Source organism: Lathamus discolor, chromosome 6, assembly GCF_037157495.1.
Source record: "Lathamus discolor isolate bLatDis1 chromosome 6, bLatDis1.hap1, whole genome shotgun sequence".
Lineage (NCBI taxonomy): Eukaryota > Metazoa > Chordata > Aves > Psittaciformes > Psittacidae > Lathamus > Lathamus discolor.
In genome coordinates this window covers 61,012,257-61,029,805 of record NC_088889.1, presented here as the reverse complement: position 1 = coordinate 61,029,805, position 17,549 = coordinate 61,012,257, and the positions used below count along the sequence as shown (strand labels likewise).

At 37.4% G+C, this 17,549-nt stretch overlaps 1 protein-coding gene across 9 annotated transcripts in view; it reads right to left on the bottom strand.

The window, feature by feature from the left end:
* CPT1A (carnitine palmitoyltransferase 1A) overlaps window positions 1–17,549 on the bottom strand; it is a 44,384-nt gene that overhangs the window by 3,358 nt on the left and 23,477 nt on the right. For all 9 annotated transcript variants that reach the window (XM_065683124.1, XM_065683119.1, XM_065683118.1 and 6 more), the window contains 9 exons: window positions 16,459–16,654; window positions 15,164–15,352; window positions 14,452–14,557; window positions 12,587–12,703; window positions 11,580–11,744; window positions 10,429–10,563; window positions 7,497–7,649; window positions 6,279–6,383; window positions 1,326–1,418 (listed from right to left, as the gene is read on the bottom strand). In XM_065683124.1, coding sequence (XP_065539196.1) covers window positions 1,326–1,418; window positions 6,279–6,383; window positions 7,497–7,649; window positions 10,429–10,563; window positions 11,580–11,744; window positions 12,587–12,703; window positions 14,452–14,557; window positions 15,164–15,352; window positions 16,459–16,654 — 1,259 coding nt within the window. The remainder of the gene's footprint in view (window positions 1–1,325; window positions 1,419–6,278; window positions 6,384–7,496; window positions 7,650–10,428; window positions 10,564–11,579; window positions 11,745–12,586; window positions 12,704–14,451; window positions 14,558–15,163; window positions 15,353–16,458; window positions 16,655–17,549) is intronic.

Sequence of the window (17,549 nt, the reverse complement as noted above, 5' to 3'; positions counted from 1 at the left end):
TTTAAATCACAAAAATATTTAATGTTATACAAATTAATCCAGCCTTCTGCTATTACTGACTGAGCTCGTCATTATGCATTTACTTTCCTACAAACAGAACTGAAATCATTGCCTTTTGAAATCAGATGCCTCTATAGCTTTCTGTGACTTTAAAATAGCTGGATTTCAGTACTGTTTTATTACACAAGATTTTGCAAAAGCTAATTTTCAGAAAACAAAAGAATGCTTGAAAAGTCTCTCACTAATGACACAGAAATACTGAAAGAGCAGAAAAAGTTTTTCTATTTTGAGTTCCTATTAGAACCCTTGATTTTTTTTTTTGCCATTGATAAATTACCTAAAATATTGAAAATGAAAATCACAGTTATCTAAGTGTAAAGTGTATCTATGAAATTGTTCTGTTTATTCTAAGTGTGAGATGAAAGGTACAAGGAAGAGGTAGGATTAGAAAAATAAATTATTAGCTACATTACAGGATTTACTACAAAGACCCTAGTAATATCAAGGCCATGCACATGAAATGCTGTCTTTTTCATATGGACCTTTGACCAGTAAGTAAAACACACAGGGAAATTTAACGTACAAGCTGACAGTCATCTGAAGAACATTTTGAACTGTGAAAAAATAAAGTTGTATTTCCTCATCTTTAATGATTAACCAAAAGCACCAAGATCTTTCAGACAAGTTAAGGTCAAACAAGGAAAACTAGTTCAGTTACGCTATCCTGAACAAACTCAGCATTAAATCTAAAAGGGAAGGATGATTTGCATGCCTCTGCAACAGCAGACTACTCAATAGATGACATCTACTACATTCTAATAATGGGTGTTATTCTATGTAAATTTTTCATTAATTATGTTTCTCAAGCACAGATTACAACTTATGTGCCACCTTCTTTCAGTATTATTTAAACCAAAAAGATCTGAAGAATAGGGAGCATACATTTTACTCTGTCTTTGCAATTGCAACCAGAGAAAAATCAAAGCAAAACTTTTTTACTGTTTATTGGACAGCTATGAGTCATTTTACATGAGTTCCAAGGAACTACTCCTATGTAAAGACAACTGTGGGCCACAGGCTTTGTTTATGCTTGAAAGCATAAGTGAAATAGAATATGGCTTCCTTGGTTCATAAAGGCATTACTTTTGTAAAGTGGAGACAAAAAAAACCCACCCCTAACAAAACAGCATATGTTGAGGAAGAAAAGGCAAATTGTAACTGTATGTTGCAAGTCCTACTAATTTCATTTAGAGAATTTGTAGAACAGTTTCATAAGCAGTTATCAGAACAGATTTATTAAACTGTACAAAAGGACTGATTCTTACCGTCTTAGAGCAAGATATTTTACTGGAGACATGAAAATGGATGGAGGCTTCATCCAAGATGATATAAGAAACACCATAACCATCATCAGCCACCTAGGGGAAGAAGAGAAAAAAAAGTTCTGAATTTTTTTCCTTCCATTCCTAAATTATCTTATATATAAATACACAATTCTTACTGTGCAGTTTTTAAAATAAGTTGTTATTTCTCCTTAAGCACAACTTCAGCTTTTGCATTTAATGCATCATTTCTGAAGATTGATTCCACTTAAGAAAACAGTTCTAGTCTCATCTGAAGTGCATGGAATTAGCGTTTTCTGAATGTATGTCTGTAATATTTCCCAGGTTTAGGGTTTTTTTAAATAGAATACTTGTTCAAAGACCTTCTGCTATCAAAGTCTGGTCCAAAACAGCTATACAGCTTCCATGCTTAAGTAGAAAGGAACCATAGAATAGTTAGGGTTGGAAAGGACCTTAAGATCATCTAGTTCCAACCCCCTGCCATGGGCAAGGACACCTCACACTAGACTACGTTTCCCAAGACTGTCCAACCTGGCCTTGAAAAATGCCAGGGACTGAGCATTTACCACTTCTTTGGGCAACCTGTTCCAGTGCCTCACCACCTTCACAGTAAAGAATTTCTTCCTTATATCTAGCCTGAACTTCCCCTGTTGGAGTTTAAACTGATATGCCTCTTGTCCTTTTGCTACAGTCCATGATGAAGAGTCATAGAATCGTAGAATCATAGAATAGTTAGGGTTGGAAAGGACCTCAAGATCATCTAGTTTCAACCCCCCTGCCATAGACAGGGACACCTCACACTAAACCATCCCACACAAGGCTTCATCCAACCTGGCCTTGAACACTGCCAGGAATGGAGCTCTCAACCTCCCTGGGTTGTTCTTCCTCAGATGCAAGACTCTACACTTGCCCTTGTTGAATTTCATCAAGTTTCTCCCCGCCCAACTCTCCAGCCTGTCCAGGTCACGCTGAATGGCAGCACAGCCTTCTGGTGTGTCAACCACTCCTCCCAGTTTTGTGTCATCAGCAAACTTGCTGAGGGTGCACTCAGTTCCCTCATCCAGGTCATTGATGAAAATATTAAACAGCACCGGTCCCAGCACCGACCCCTGAGGAACTCCACTAGTCACAGACCTCCAGCTAGATTCTGCGCCATTGACCACAACTCTCTGCCTTCTTCCTTTCAACCAGTTCTCGATCCACCTCACTACTTGATCATCAAGCCCACACTTCTTTAGCTTATCTATGAGGATGCTGTGGGAGACAGTATCAAATGCCTTACTGAAATCAAGAAAAACCACATCTACCGCTCTACCATCATCCCTCCACCTAGTCACTTCCTCATAGAAGGCTATAAGGTTGGTCAAACATGACTTCCCCCTCATAAAACCATGTTGGCTGTTCTTAATGACCCCCTCATCCTTGATATGCCTAGAGATGGAGTCAAGAATAAGTTGTTCCATCACCTTTCCAGGGATGGAGGTAAGGCTGAACGGTCTATAATTACCCGGGTCCTCCTTTTTGCCCTTCTTATAGACTGGGGTGACATTTGCCATCTGCCAATCCTCAGGCACCTCTCCCGTTTCCCACGACTTACCAAAGACGATGGAGAGTGGCCTAGCAATGACCTCCGCCAGCTCCCTCAGCACCCGTGGGTGCATTCCATCCGGACCCATCGATTTACAGATGTCCAGATATCCAATCTAAACTTCCCCTGTTCAAGTTTTAACCCGTTACCCCTTGTCCTGTCACTACAGTCCCTGACAAAGAAACCCTCCCCAGCATCCCTATAGGCCCCCTTCAGGTACTGGAATGCTGCTATGAGGTCTCCACGCAGCCTTCTCTTCTCCAGGCTGAACAGCCCCAACTTTCTTAGGAATAAAATAGTTCATTTGCATACCTGAACTTACTGTTTCATGAGATCACTCTGCAGATGTAAACAAATACAGTATATAAATGCAAAGTATGCAAGCCTTGTATTATGAAAAACTACCCAAAGGCAAAGTCATCTGACCCTATAGCAAAGATATGATTCTGAACACTCATATCATGAACAAAGCTCTGGTCCAGTTTCAGTATTAGCAGCATTAACTGTCCCAGGTTTCAGTCTGAGGTTATAAGCTAAGTATACCAGGTAAACACAGACTGTCCTGCTGCTACCCTTCTTCTCTTTCCTAACTCAAAGGATCATAACCTTCAAGAACTTTGCTCTCACTGCTGCTAAGCAGCCTCAAAGTCTGCTCTCTGTTAATGCTACAAGGCTATAGTCTACAGAACACGTGCAAAATAAAGAAACAAACAAACAAAAAACACCCTGCAGAGAAGGACTTGGGGGTGCTGGTCGATGAGAAAACGAACACGAGCCGGCAGTGTGAGCTCGCAGCCCAGAAAGCCAACCGTATCCTGGGCTGCATCAAAAGGAGCGTGACCAGCAGGTCGAAGGAGGTGATCCTGCCCCTCTACTCTGCTCTTGTGAGACCTCACCTGGAGTATTGTGTGCAGTTCTGGTGTCCTCAACATAAAAAGGACATGGAACTGCTGGAACAAGTCCAGAAGAGGGCCACGAGGATGATCAGGGGACTGGAGCACCTCCCGTATGAAGACGGGCTGAGGAAGTTGGGGCTGTTCAGCCTGGAGAAGAGAAGGCTGCGTGGAGACCTCATAGCAGCCTTCCAGTACCTGAAGGGGGCCTATAGGGATGCTGGGGAGGGACTCTTCATAACAGACTGTAGTGACAGGACAAGGGGTAATGAGTTAAAACTTAAACAGGGGAAGTTTAAATTGGATATAAGGAGGAAACTCTTTCCTGTTAGGGTGGTGAGACACTGGAATCGGTTGCCCAGGGAGGTTGTGAGTGCTCCATCCCTGGCGGTGTTCAAGGCCTGGTTGGATGAAACCTTGGGTGGGATGGTTTAGTGTGAGGTGTCCCTGCCCATGGCAGGGGGTTGGAACTAGATGATCTTGAGGTCCTTTCCAACCCTAACTATTCTATGATTCTATGATTCTAACTGCCAGTACACACACAGAAAAGCCTGATGTACTGAACCTTTGGGCTACTTCTGCAAACCAAAGCACAGGTTTTGTAAGGACATAAGAAATTATTTTTTATTTTGGGCAGTGTGTGCTCACAGCTGAGAAAGCCAGTCATATACTGGGTTTCATCAAAAGAAGCGTGTCCAGCAAGCCAAATGAGGTGATCCTGCCCCTCTGCTCTTGTGAAACTCCACTGGGAGTACTGTGTACGGTTCTGGTGTACTTAACATAAGAAGAACATGGAGCTGCCAGAGCAAGTCCAGAGGAGGGCCACGAGGATGATCGGGGAACTGGAGCACCTCCCGTATGAAGATAGGCTGAGAAAGTTGGGGCTGTTCAGCCTGCAGAAGAGAAGGCTGCGTGGAGACCTCATAGCAGCCTTCCAGTATCAGAAGAGGGCCTACAGGGATGCTGGAGAGGAACTCTTCATCAGGGACTGCAGTGATAAGACAAGGGGTAACGGGTTAAAACTTAAACAGGGGAAGCTTAGATTGGATATAAGGAGGAAGTTCTTTACTGTAAGGGTGGTGAGGCACTGGAATGGGTTGCCCAGGGAAGCTGTGAATGCTCCATCGCTGGCAGTATTCAAGGCCAGGCTAGGTAGAGCCTTGGGTGACACGGTTTAGTGTGAGGTATGGCAGGGGGTTTAGGGAACTAGATTATCTTAAGGTCTTTTCCAACCCTAACCATTCTATGATGAAGGGGAAAGTAAGCAGGGTTATTTGGAAAGACAAACAACTGAAGAAAGGAAGTCAAAGGAATGAAGAAATAGTAAGAAAGGAGCAGTTAATGTAGCATTAGCAAAAACAAAAGGAGAGTGTTAGAAATTCCTGTAGCCAAAACCCTATTTTACCGCCAGACCACACCTTTTTGGAGGTTCTAAGTACTGGCTTCATAATTGGCTGAAGCAAGCCAGTTTCTCACATATGAGCAGCACTACGAGAGCTAGGCTTCCTTGATATTGCAATTTAAACTCCTTCCAACCTCAAGAACTACTAAAAGCTGTATCAAATGTGAATAAACAAACAATAACAGAACAACAAACAAAAAACCCCAAACAAAAAACCAAAACCAAAACAAAAACCAAACCTGAAACCAAAATTCCAGCTTGACAAACTAGCCAAAATACGCTATACCTGTCTTCTGAATCTCTGTGTGGCAAACAGCAGTCCTGTGATCCCTCTCATTATTCTTTTAGTAGAAAAGCTTTTCAAAAACAGATTTAGTCTAGTCTATAGCCCCATAAATTCTGTTTAACAGATCTTGTTAACAATAATATTGTCATAATCAAATGTTCAAATCCCAAAAAAAGAATACAGCAAGTCAGCAGCTTGTGAAATCTCTAACAATACACTAGTTTCTTGAAAGTCTACAGAAGCTGTAGAACATGGTTTTATTTTTTACTTGGCAACTATTCACACTTAGAAGGGCAAGTAGAACAATATGAGTGGCTTAACTTGGAGGAAAGCATGAACAGCTTTTTAAAACTTATCAGGAAAGATAAAAACCCTATCAAGTATAATTACTCTTACAAATCCCAACCTTAAAATCTAGTTTAAGTAATAAGGCATTCGTCAGTGTAATAATAGCCTGATGTAGAGAATCTCTGGGCATATGTAATGTGATAACGTTTTATCAAATCTCTGCCATGTAGGCTTGTACCACATTAGATAACTGTGTCTTTCTTTATGAATAATCCGTTCTTGTAGTGGAATATGACAAAAAGGTGATGCAGGTTTTTCTGAGCATTGCCACATAATGAGAAAGCAGTAAGCACATTCATTTAACAGCATGTGTTGCACCTTTGATGTACAATATTAAGGTATTACAGATCTGAAGTTTTTTAAGTGGCATATTCAAAATAAACTATTTTTAAGGAGAATTTGTATTTAGCAAACATACCGGTCCAAATCCTCCGCCACAGGATAACATTTCAGGATTCTTCTTTAAATCAATGTGCTGCTGTGGTGTCTGACTTGTTGACAGCCGCCAAGGTTCTGACAAAACCTTTATTAGATATGAAACAGATGCAAACAGGTATCATGCAGTGTTTAAGAACATGCAACTTTCCCAAAAACTAGTCAAGGTGAGTTAGAAAACACTCACTAAAGGAATAGTAAGGATGACTCCAGTTCCCACTTCAACAGAATGAACAATTAAGAAGGGTTAAAAGAAATAGCTAAACTTGTCCTGACACGCAAACCGTTAACATATGAGGTTGTGATGTCCGTTCCTCAAAGAGAATAAGAGTTGTTTCAGTAGAAACACTATTTCAAAACAGATTAATCTGGTCTACAGCCAGGGAAGTTCTGCATAATAGGTCTTGTTAATGACAAGATTGTTAACAGCCACAGTGAAATCCTGGTAAGATACTACATCGAGTTAGAAGCTGTTAAACTCTCTAGCAATACAGGTGTAACTTGAAAGTCTGCGGAATCTGTAGAAAGTTGTTTTATTCTTGACTTCACCCCTAGTCACATTTAGGAGGGCAAGAAGACAAATGTGAGTAGCTTAATTTGGAGGCAAGCTGGAACACAGTTTTTTATTAATCAGGAAACATGAACAACTGCAATATAATCACTTTTATAGAGCACAAGCTTAAAATCTAGTTGAAGTAATAAAGCATTTGTTATGGTAATAGAACAGTGACATTAATGTTGTACATAAAAAAAAAAATCACAACATAAAATTCCTTTAATTCACAGTAAAAGAAAGTGATTTTGTCACTGTTCCAAAAGAGGAATCTTGAGAGAAAACACAGCCTTTTCTGCTGCCTTGAAAATGTGTAAAAGCCAGAAGCAATGTTTGGGGTTTTTTTTTTTTTTTTTGGGTTGGGTTTGGTTTTTTTCAATACTGACTATATCTTTCCTGCAATCCTTAACAACATGTATTATACTATAAATCCCACAGAAAGCATTACTATAGGCTTATTAGTAAGTGCATACATAGAGCAAAATGAAACTAATTTGTAATCTATCAGCAGATACTAAGCAATGTTAGCTCTTAGCTTTTATCTTAGGAAAACCTGAGTTCTACAACTATGTAAGCAGACACAACAAAATGCTAGGTTAAAAAAGGACTTTTTTTCTGTAATTAATATTATCAATAGAAGTCACTTACTTCCTTAAGGAAGGGAGAATCTACAGCCAGGTACTTGGAGACAACATAAAGACAGAAAAGATGGCGGTCAATGCCAGAACCAGTCATGGCAAGACGATATAAGTGCTGATGTTTGGCAGCAGCAAGCCGAAAAAACTTCAGCTTATTTTCAATCTGACAATGAAACAAAGATGAAGAAAAATCAGTTAAGTGAACTGGATGGAGGTGTGGAAACTGAGTTACAGCGATGGCTCTCAAGGCTAGAACGTGCAACAAGTCAAGTACATTATATTACTGTACATTTAGTTTCTAGAGACAGTGGTCTTAGAGTTACAGAAGAACAAATCTCAACAGGATTTAAGAAAAGATGGAATTGCATCAGCCATTTTAGAAGGCAGACTGATAACACTGAAGGTATTGGGTTCATGAATGCTGGTCATTTTTTAAAAGCCTTCTCTTAAAATCTCAGGAGCAGACAATTCCAGTCAGAAGTCATACAAACCGGAATGGAAAGCTTCATCAAGGGGAGTTCAGACTGGACATTAGGAAAAGGTTCTTCACTAGAGGGTGGCCAGTCACTGAAACTGGCTCCCCAAGGAAGTGGTCATGGCAACAAGCCTGTTCAAGGAATGTCTGGATAATGCTCTTAGTCATACAGTTTAGTTTCAGGTAGTCCTGCAAGAAGCAGGGAGTTGGACTCAGTGATACTTATGGATCCAACCTGAGGTATCCCACAGTTCTATGAACACTGTATGAATGTTGCAAGAGCTGAAAGAAAGTGCTTATTCAAAACAGTGAGCCATTCTGTTAAGATTTTATGATGTGGAATGAACATACCGAGTGTATGGCAACCTATCACTTCTGACCTCCAGCATCATTGCATTTTACACCACTTATATGGGACATAGTGAACAGCCTATATAGCTTCAGCAAGAGAAACAAATCACTTGTAGTCGTGCTAAATATGCCCACCATTGGCATCCAGGACTAAAGTTTTGCGGATAATCCATGGAAGATACATGCCTCAAGGGAATTCCAAGGAAATTCCAACAAAAAAGTAGAACAAACAGTAAAGGCAGACAACTCTTTTGGAAATAATATATACATGCATGTAATATATCTTCATAACAGGTAAAACCCCAAACTTGCACTATGAAGGCAGGGTTCCTCTGTTTTGTTGCTGTTAATTCCAGATGAAGGGCAGTAATGAATCAACAAGTCTGAAAGAATCATGTTTGTAGTAACCATAAAAAAATTCAATGAGCAGAATTATGTCTATTACATATATGTATCTTGCCATGTATGGGGTTATCATATTCCTTGAACAAAAAGGTAGATGTTAACTGTGGAGATGTAACAGCACTTGGTTCTGACATTAGGACTATATCAAAATTGCTTTACACAGAGTAGCTGCCCAGTAGCTGTACCATACAGCTGTGTATGACACCTTGACATGGCTGGATTTTTAGACTTGAACTGGTCTGATCACAGCTCCCAGCACAACATATTGAGGGGGATTTTACCTACACAGAACTCCCAGAAAGAGGAGGGAGAAAAAAGTTTGGTTTTTTCTCTGTGTATCTGTTTATTTGCAGGAGCATTTATTCATAGAATCATGGGGTTCTTTGTTTCTGAAGAAATAACTTCAACTATCCATCTGTTTGGAATTCTCTGCCCCAAGATCTGATCAATTAAAACTCTTTTCACTAAGTAACTTACTTTTAAAGACTGTCAAAGTGAAAAAACAACCACCCAAAATAATGGCCTGGGGCTTTCAGACTTCTCACAATTTCCCTCCTTACTCACTATCCTTACTGGCAGAAATGTTTCCCTAATGTGTTTCTGCCTGAAATTTAAGTCCATTACTTCTTGGGGCAGGTAACAGATTATTCCCATCATCTCTGCATCAGCCTTTCTTATCCTCTAGAGTACAACATGGCTCCCCATCTCTTCCACAGTGCGCTCTCTTTTTCAGGCTAGGCAGGAATAATTGAGTTTAAACTCTTCTCACAGATCGTCTTCAGGAGTTTCTAACCATCATCCTTCTCTCCTTTAGACTCTCTCCAATCCATCTTTCTCTATAAATCCATAACTTAAGTGTGGTGTGCAAAACTGGACACATCATCCCAGCTAATGCTGTATAGGAAAAATGTTCAGGGACAACAGACTACTAAAAATAAAGAGCAAGAATAATTTAAGTGAGGGCTCTGTTTTTCCCAATGGCATAGCACTAAATGTTCATTTACTCATTATTATAGTCCTAGATCTTTTTCATTATAACTTCTACCCATGCAGCTCTTACTCTGGCTTGGATGCAATACCTTGAGTACATTCCTAGTTAACAAAACTCTCTTTTTAAACTCAAATTTTTATTAATTCTGAAGAAATGAAAATTCCATTCAGCTTAGCAAAACCTGCTAATATAATTTATTTCATCAACTGTGTCTAAAAACCACAACTAACAGTAGCTTAAAAGAACAGACAGCTCTCACCCTTCCCAGTACTGTCTAGGTTTTCCAAACAAAGAAGTGTTTTTCCTAGACCATGCTGCTTTTGCCAGTCAAAATGCCACAGGAAAGATGCAAGTGATACTTGTTTCCCTATTGGAAAGAAAAGCCTAACTGGTAGGAGGTTACTCATTTCATAAATCTATGCTTGAGTTTTACAAGTAAAAAAAAAAAAAAAAAAAAAAATCTCAAGTAATTTCAGTTTTCTGGAGTTCAGGAACTATAAGAAATGGCATATTTGGCTAACTTACTGCCATCCTCTTTTGGTATAGCCTTGAATTTTTGCCATATTGATAATGTGCACAATGAACTTTATGCTGCATTTCCTTCCTAAAAAACAAAGGCATAATTTCAAGGGTTTAAAAACCTATTTAGGAATATATCCTGATATCTAATGATAATTCATGTGCCTTGTGGAATTATACAGAACAATACCATGAACTTACACTTTCAGTTGGGTCTTCCATGGATCGAACAAAGTTACATGACTCAACAGTACATGAACGAACAGTTTCAGTCCTGCCTTCTCTGAACAAGCGTGTCATAGAGGCTTCATATGTTAAAGAAAATTTTCCCATGTCCTTGAAAAGGGAAAAAAAAAATCAGATCTTAAGGGTTTAGCCAGACTTAGCCTCACTTTCTTAATCAACAGTTCAAGGAAAGCACACAGGGTATCAATCTCTCCACAAATTAAACTCAACATGAAGTTTTTAGTAGGCCATCATTAGCAGACTTGCCTAAACATAAAGGCAAAAATAAGATTAGCAGCAGGATTTGATACATGCTAATAGAACAACCAAACTAGCAAGGACTATCCTCACTGGTTTATATTCAGTCTTCTTCAGCTTATAACCAAAGATGACACAAAAACCTGTTTAAAAGTTCAGGGACTTCTTAATTAAGACAGCTGTGGTAAATAATTAAGAAACTAACATTCTTAAAAGTATTTTCAGTTAAAAATTTAAGAGCATGGAGGCACATGCCAGTGTGGGGATTTTCAAGATATGTGAGAACTGAAAACAATCTGCAAAATCCAGGGAATATGGCTTCCATATTTCTGTAGATGTGCACAATCTACAGATTAAAAGTTGCCAAATGACAGAATTTTACCTAATACATCTTAGAAAGTGATGTATATAAGATACATACCAGAACAGATTTTGACAGTCTGTTCAGTTTTAGATATGGAAGATGGGTGTTCAAATTGAAACAGGTGGGTGGATAATCAAACTATTTGCCGTGTAGCTACTGTATAAGACAGACTGAAATGTTGATAGCAGCCAGGAAATCTGGGTGCTTTGGAAAAATGTTTGGAATTACTTAAAAAGCCTAGAATAGTCTCTAAATAGCAACAACCAAAAAGCAAAATTAAAAACATGGACATTGCTATACTGGTGTTTTCTGAAAGCATGCTACAGAAAAGATGAACTAACAGAGGAATACACAGGCAGGCATTTCTGTTAATCCTTTTTGCAAGTCTAGTGACTACTGAATTAAGGATGCACTCCAAACTGCAAGTTAAGTTTAACATTGCTTAGAACATGCTATACCCAATTTAATGAGATTCTGTAAGTCAAAAACAGACTGTTCTTCTTACCCGATAGTGAGCAAGCTGCAGGGCAAGTTGCACAAAGGCATCAGGGCTGGTTTTTGCTTTCTTTATTAGTCCCTTCCCAAAAGCATCAAAGTAAAATGAACTGAAGTCCACATCATCTGCCAGAGCTACAGCAGTGCTCAGAGACCTCTCAACCATTTCTTGACACTAAAATAAATAGACACACAGGTGTGCATAGGCATGCATTAATGGTTTTTGCGAGAACTATTGAAAGAGCGCAAGTATTTTTAATTGGTAACTAAGAAATGTTGCCTTTATGCATGCCAGAAACAATTACCAATAATCTCCCTTTGGAGACTGACGAGATGCTACCTTTGGCAGAAAGTTAAAATTCAAAATGCTAATAAAAAGTTTTAAGCAATACACCTCTGGACTCCAAAAATTAGGCTTTAAAAATCCACCAGTATTTAGACTGTTCAGATCACTAGAACGACCCACAGAGGTAGAACAGCAATAACTGTGTGGCTTCTAAATTGCCATACATGCTTAATTAAGCGTACCACCAACCATTACCTTTTTATTAAAAATTAAAATCCAAATAGATAGTTGCAGTGTGTCTTCAACTCAGGCCAAAAAAGAAAATAAATCAAACCTTATTAGACATCGACACAGAATTTTGAACACAAAAAAGACAGCTAATCTCAAGGAACCATTGCAGGAAAGCATTTGTTGTAATGATAGTAACAACTTCAACTTCATTTTAATACAATTACTATTCAAAATAGGTGGCCACTTATTTTTGACATGTGGCCACTCAAGAAAGTTTCTAGTAAAAAGTTGGCATTTCCTGGCCAGGATTTTTAAAGTGACATTAAAACCCCCTGATACCTTTCCAAGTAAACTGAGTTATGTCCACATATGAAATACATCTTACAGGATACAAAGAAATTTTAAGCTGATTTATATTGTTATTAATAAATACTTAAATGATCTGAGTGCTCAGAAAAAGGTGAGCTTCTTCCTCAAACCACTAGCTGTTCTGTACTTACTTCTTCTGGAATTTCCCACTGTAGTTTAGTAGGAACAGGAATATTTTGATTGGTAGCTCCTTTGCAATGCCCATCTTCTGAATAGCCCAGCTCAAGATAGTCAGCTGCCATTACATTCTGCAAAGAATGATACTTATTCAGAATTGCAGCACATTACGTGTTGCGGTGGAATTAGGATTTCATTGTGAAATCAATACAACCCATTTTCACTACCCAATGAAATACAATATATGATTCATTTCCAAATACTAAGAACAGCTGCAGGTGAAGCCCTCTGGTTTACCTCTTATTTGAAGAGCATTTTTACTTGTGTTCTCAGTGTGAAAAATACCAGATATGCAAACATCAATTACACTTGTACATTTTGTTAGGTGCTACTGAATTAATCAAAATATTTCAATTAGAAAGCTACCTCAACTTACTAGTAGTAAAAAAAAAAAAAAAAAAAAGGAAAAAAAAAATCAAATCTTAGAGGCTTAGATTTCACCACTTCTGATCAATTTATATTCTAGAGAGTTTTGGCCAGATTTGCATCCCACTCAAAATAGATTATTTTATATGTGCACTAGAGTTCTTAGGTGGAAAAATAAAATATTTCCAACATGAACAATAGAATTTGGAACAACAGGCAAAATAAGCTCAGTCTTACAAGATTTCAAACAACATCCTCAATGTAGAAAATAACAAATAAATGAACAAATAAATAAATAATGCAGGATTATCAATAGATTTGAAGCTGCTCAATATGGAAAGAAAAAGCTTGACAAAGTTCTATTGCATGTTTTATATATAGTTCTAATCTATTATTTCAATTTTCTCATTTATTTGTCAGAACATGTCAAATATTAAAAAAAGCTTAATCCATTCTATTAAAAAAATAGGCAATATATAAAGAGATAACAGATAACTTTTTAGGAACTGAAAACCTACTTAGCTTATTTTAGTAATCTTAATTCTTAGCAGAAAATGAACCAATTAATTGTAAATCCAGAGATATGAACTAAAGCATGCAACAACACTCAAAAGAAACCACAGGAACTCTTTTCTCATTGAGCTAATCTAAACTGTCAAGTCAATCTCAAATCAGTTCAGCCTTCTTCTTCCCTGGTTAGAGAATGCTCAAAAAAAAAAAAAATTATGGAGGGTTTTTTTGTGTGTGTTCTTACACAGATGGAAACACTCATGTAATAAAATTGGTAAATTACCTGGGGTACCATTCAGACCCAAGACCGGTTTGCATACATAATAAAATCACAGTCAGCTACTGTTCATGAAGTAGTTTTGAGTGATTAAATCATGTAACTGTTTATATGTTTAAGCTTCAAAAAGAAAAAAATGAAATAGGATTTCAAGTAACAAGGTAAGGTCATGTTGAACAGACCTGGCAAAAAAAAAAGTTTATTCGATTCATTGTAAATAAACACAAGAGATAATATATCAATCTGCAGCTCATCAAACAATAGCGTAGAGGAAAAGTTTAACTCTGTACCATTTCTTTAAATTTTGAAAGTAAGTGTGGGATTTTTATAATGCAAGAAAGCTTAAGTGCTTCAGGAGCACGTATATATGCAAAATAGAATGCTATATCAAATCCATTGATTTTGAATATTATAAACAAGTTAAATAGGAAACTGTATCACTTTTCTATGAGACATCTACACTCATTGAAATGCAATAAAAACCTTTCATTTATACTTGTAAGTAAGAGGCGGGGTTTTAAAGTCTACAGTTGCTATAGACACCAGCATGTAATCGCTCACAGCAACGTGAACGCAAAGGATTGATAGCAACTGGCCATCTTCAGGACCACTGCGCAGACCACATCCCATTATCTCCTGCATTAGCTTTTAGTACAAAACACTTACCTCCCAGAGGTGTCCAACAATAGGAGCATCTGCCCATGAGTGCTCTGCATTCAGACCCATTCTGCCATTCTTGAATATTATAAGAGTGAATGATTTATCAAACCACCTACAAAAAGAAATTAAGACTTCCTGATAGTTTTGTACATTACAGAAGCATTTTTACACTTTAACTTCATCTCTCTCAAAAATTCCCATTCAAATGCACTAGTTTGTGGCTTCTCCCTCACCCCCCAGTAATAGTTTATTTAAATCTTTCAATATATTAAGAAAGTTCATTAAAAAAAAAAAAAAAAAAAACTGAGAAAGACTTTTTACCATAGCCTATCTAGATAGGATATGGGGCAATGGTTATAAACTCTAAGAATATAGATTTAGATCTGACAGAAAGTAAAAATGTCTTTTAGCATAAGAGTGGTGAGACACTGGGCAGGTTTCCCAGAGAAGTTTTGGGTGCCTCATCATTAGAAGTGCTCATAATCAGGTGGACTGGCCTTTGAGCAATCTGATGTAGTGAAATATGTCCCTGCCTATGATAAGGGAGGTGGACTAGATGATCTTTGAAGTTTGCTTCCAGTGCAAACTATTCTGCGATTCAATGAAATTTATCAGCTTATAAGTCTCTAATTCATACGCATTAGTCACGTGAATTAGTGAAATTCTAAAAAAAAAAAAAAAAAAAAAAAAGAGGTGTTTTCCAGAGTCAATACTATACCTGTCATAGCATTTGCCATGTATTAGGGATTTTGCATACTCATCCAGTGACCTTACTGGGTCTTCTTTCATGTACCCTCGATCGATATCATCTAATGTTACAAAAAATGCTGCTTTTTCAATAGCATCTAAGGACTGTTTGTTCTTTCCATGGCTAAAATAATCCCGTCGAGCCTTAGCCCATGGTACTCTGCAGAAAAGAGTTTTGTTTATTGACAGATTATGAGAATTTGACAACATTTTATCACTCTTAAGATCACTATGAAATTATTGCTACTTTTATCAAATTTGAAGGAACTACTTTCATTGCATTTAAACTGTATCAGCAGAGAAAAGTTCTGAAAATACATGTACACTGTAATCCTATGAACCAATTCAACATATCATACATGCAAAGCTTAACCTAAATTCAATATTTCTGCAGCATGCAATGCATATAGATCATCTACATTCATAACTGAACAAAAGAAAATGTTTATTATATGGAAGAAAATAGTAGTAACAATGAAAACAATCAGATAAATATCAATTACTGTAACATCTAAACCTGAGTCTGGACAATTGTCAAAAAAAGTTTCACTGGAAATGCCTGAAACAGAACTGAAGTTAAAGAAGTTCTGAACAATGTAATTTCTGCAGAGTTACACCATGTATATTTACAAGTTTCTGTGGTTTTCCAAATGAAAAAGATATCTGCTTGTTTTAAAGCAGAAAGTGAGAAAAAGAAGGGACTCCTAGTAAGAAAGCATATCAAAATCCACAGTCACTCCCCCTTGTCCATAAACAATTAGGCAGATTGATCTAAACTTGTCATGATTTAATTGAATTCAATGATTTTGTACTTAAAACCAACTGAGTACATAGTGCTTTATTTTGTAGGTGAAAATCATGAATATGGAATAACAGTTACCAGATTCACATTCTTGATCTTAAGTTTTACGATACTGTTAAAATGCCAGTGAACCCCAGAGTAGATATAAAACTCTGGTAGTTCAGTAAGTATAATACTGTAAAGCTTCCAATTACCACCTTTATGATAACCACAATTAAACCAAACTCCTCCAGCTAAGTACATGTAATCTGTATACAGGGATGCCACTGCAAAATTACTTTCAACTCCATGTAGTTACAAATGACCAAAGAGGTTTCACATCTTAGCAATATGCAAAATCAGGGATCAAGGTATAATCAACTGACTGAAGACTATTTTAAAATTCCAAAGCCAGTACTGAATTAGTATATTATGCAACTATCTCTAAATATTGAAGTATGTTTGAAAAATAATAACTATCTTACCTATCTCCTGCAGTAAGAGCTGCTAGTTTCTCTTCACCAGCCTGAGGCTCTGAACCATCATCAAGAATTCTTTGCATCTGCTGTTCAATTTCTCTGGGTTTCAACAGTCTGCCATCATGGTATAGCCATACTTTGAAGTAACGGCCCTTATGATACACAACAATGTGTTTGCTGTCTTTCACATGCTGGAGAGTATCTAGAAATTGCAAACACTTTGTGAAAACAAAGCTGAAGTCTCAAAACACTAATGTACTAAACATCAAACACCTACTGCATGCCCTACCAGTTAGCCACAGTTTACTTATTTTAACAAAGTAATATAGTGTGAGATAAACCAATCTCCCATCTTATTTCAGCATGAAGATTCCTGCATGAAACAAGTCAAATATCCAGATTTGACAATCATTTGCATGTGTAGTACCACAAGTTTCCACACTGGTTGCCAATATTAAAAGTGAGCAGTAGTACCATAGTCTCATTAATGTAGTCAACAAAAGAACACACTAGATGAGTCTGAGGAAAGGTACTTTTAAATCATCTTCATTCAAGTTCTAGACAATTCATGGTATAATCTGTGTGGAGTCTTAAAAGGGCCCAAATTAAGTACCATAAGTTTCGTTCATATGTATCCTGACAGGTACAGAATGAATGCTCCATCTGTGGCCAAGAAGTGCAGTGTTATGGAAATCAGTGAAGCAGAAAACCTAAGCCACACATTTTTCTTAACTTTATTATTTATATGGCTTGTCATAAACCTAAAGTTCATCTTGAAAGCATTATATCAAACCACATGTGAAGGTTTCTGCAGAAGCCAGGAAAAGTCCTCAATTGGTGAAAACTGTCGACTGAATCCATTCACTACCTTAAAGAACCATTATATTACTGTGAATCTGGGAAGAACCATTACTATACTTAAACTTGAAAGAAACTAAGTAGAACCATTAAGATATACAGGAGGTATGTTATAATCAGGTGTTATAGTTAGAATGGGCTACTGATACACTTTTGTGCAAAACTCATTTCAGACTAAGAGAACACCAAATCCAAAGTTAATTGCAAACAGTTCATACTTTAATTTTATTGAGGACAAG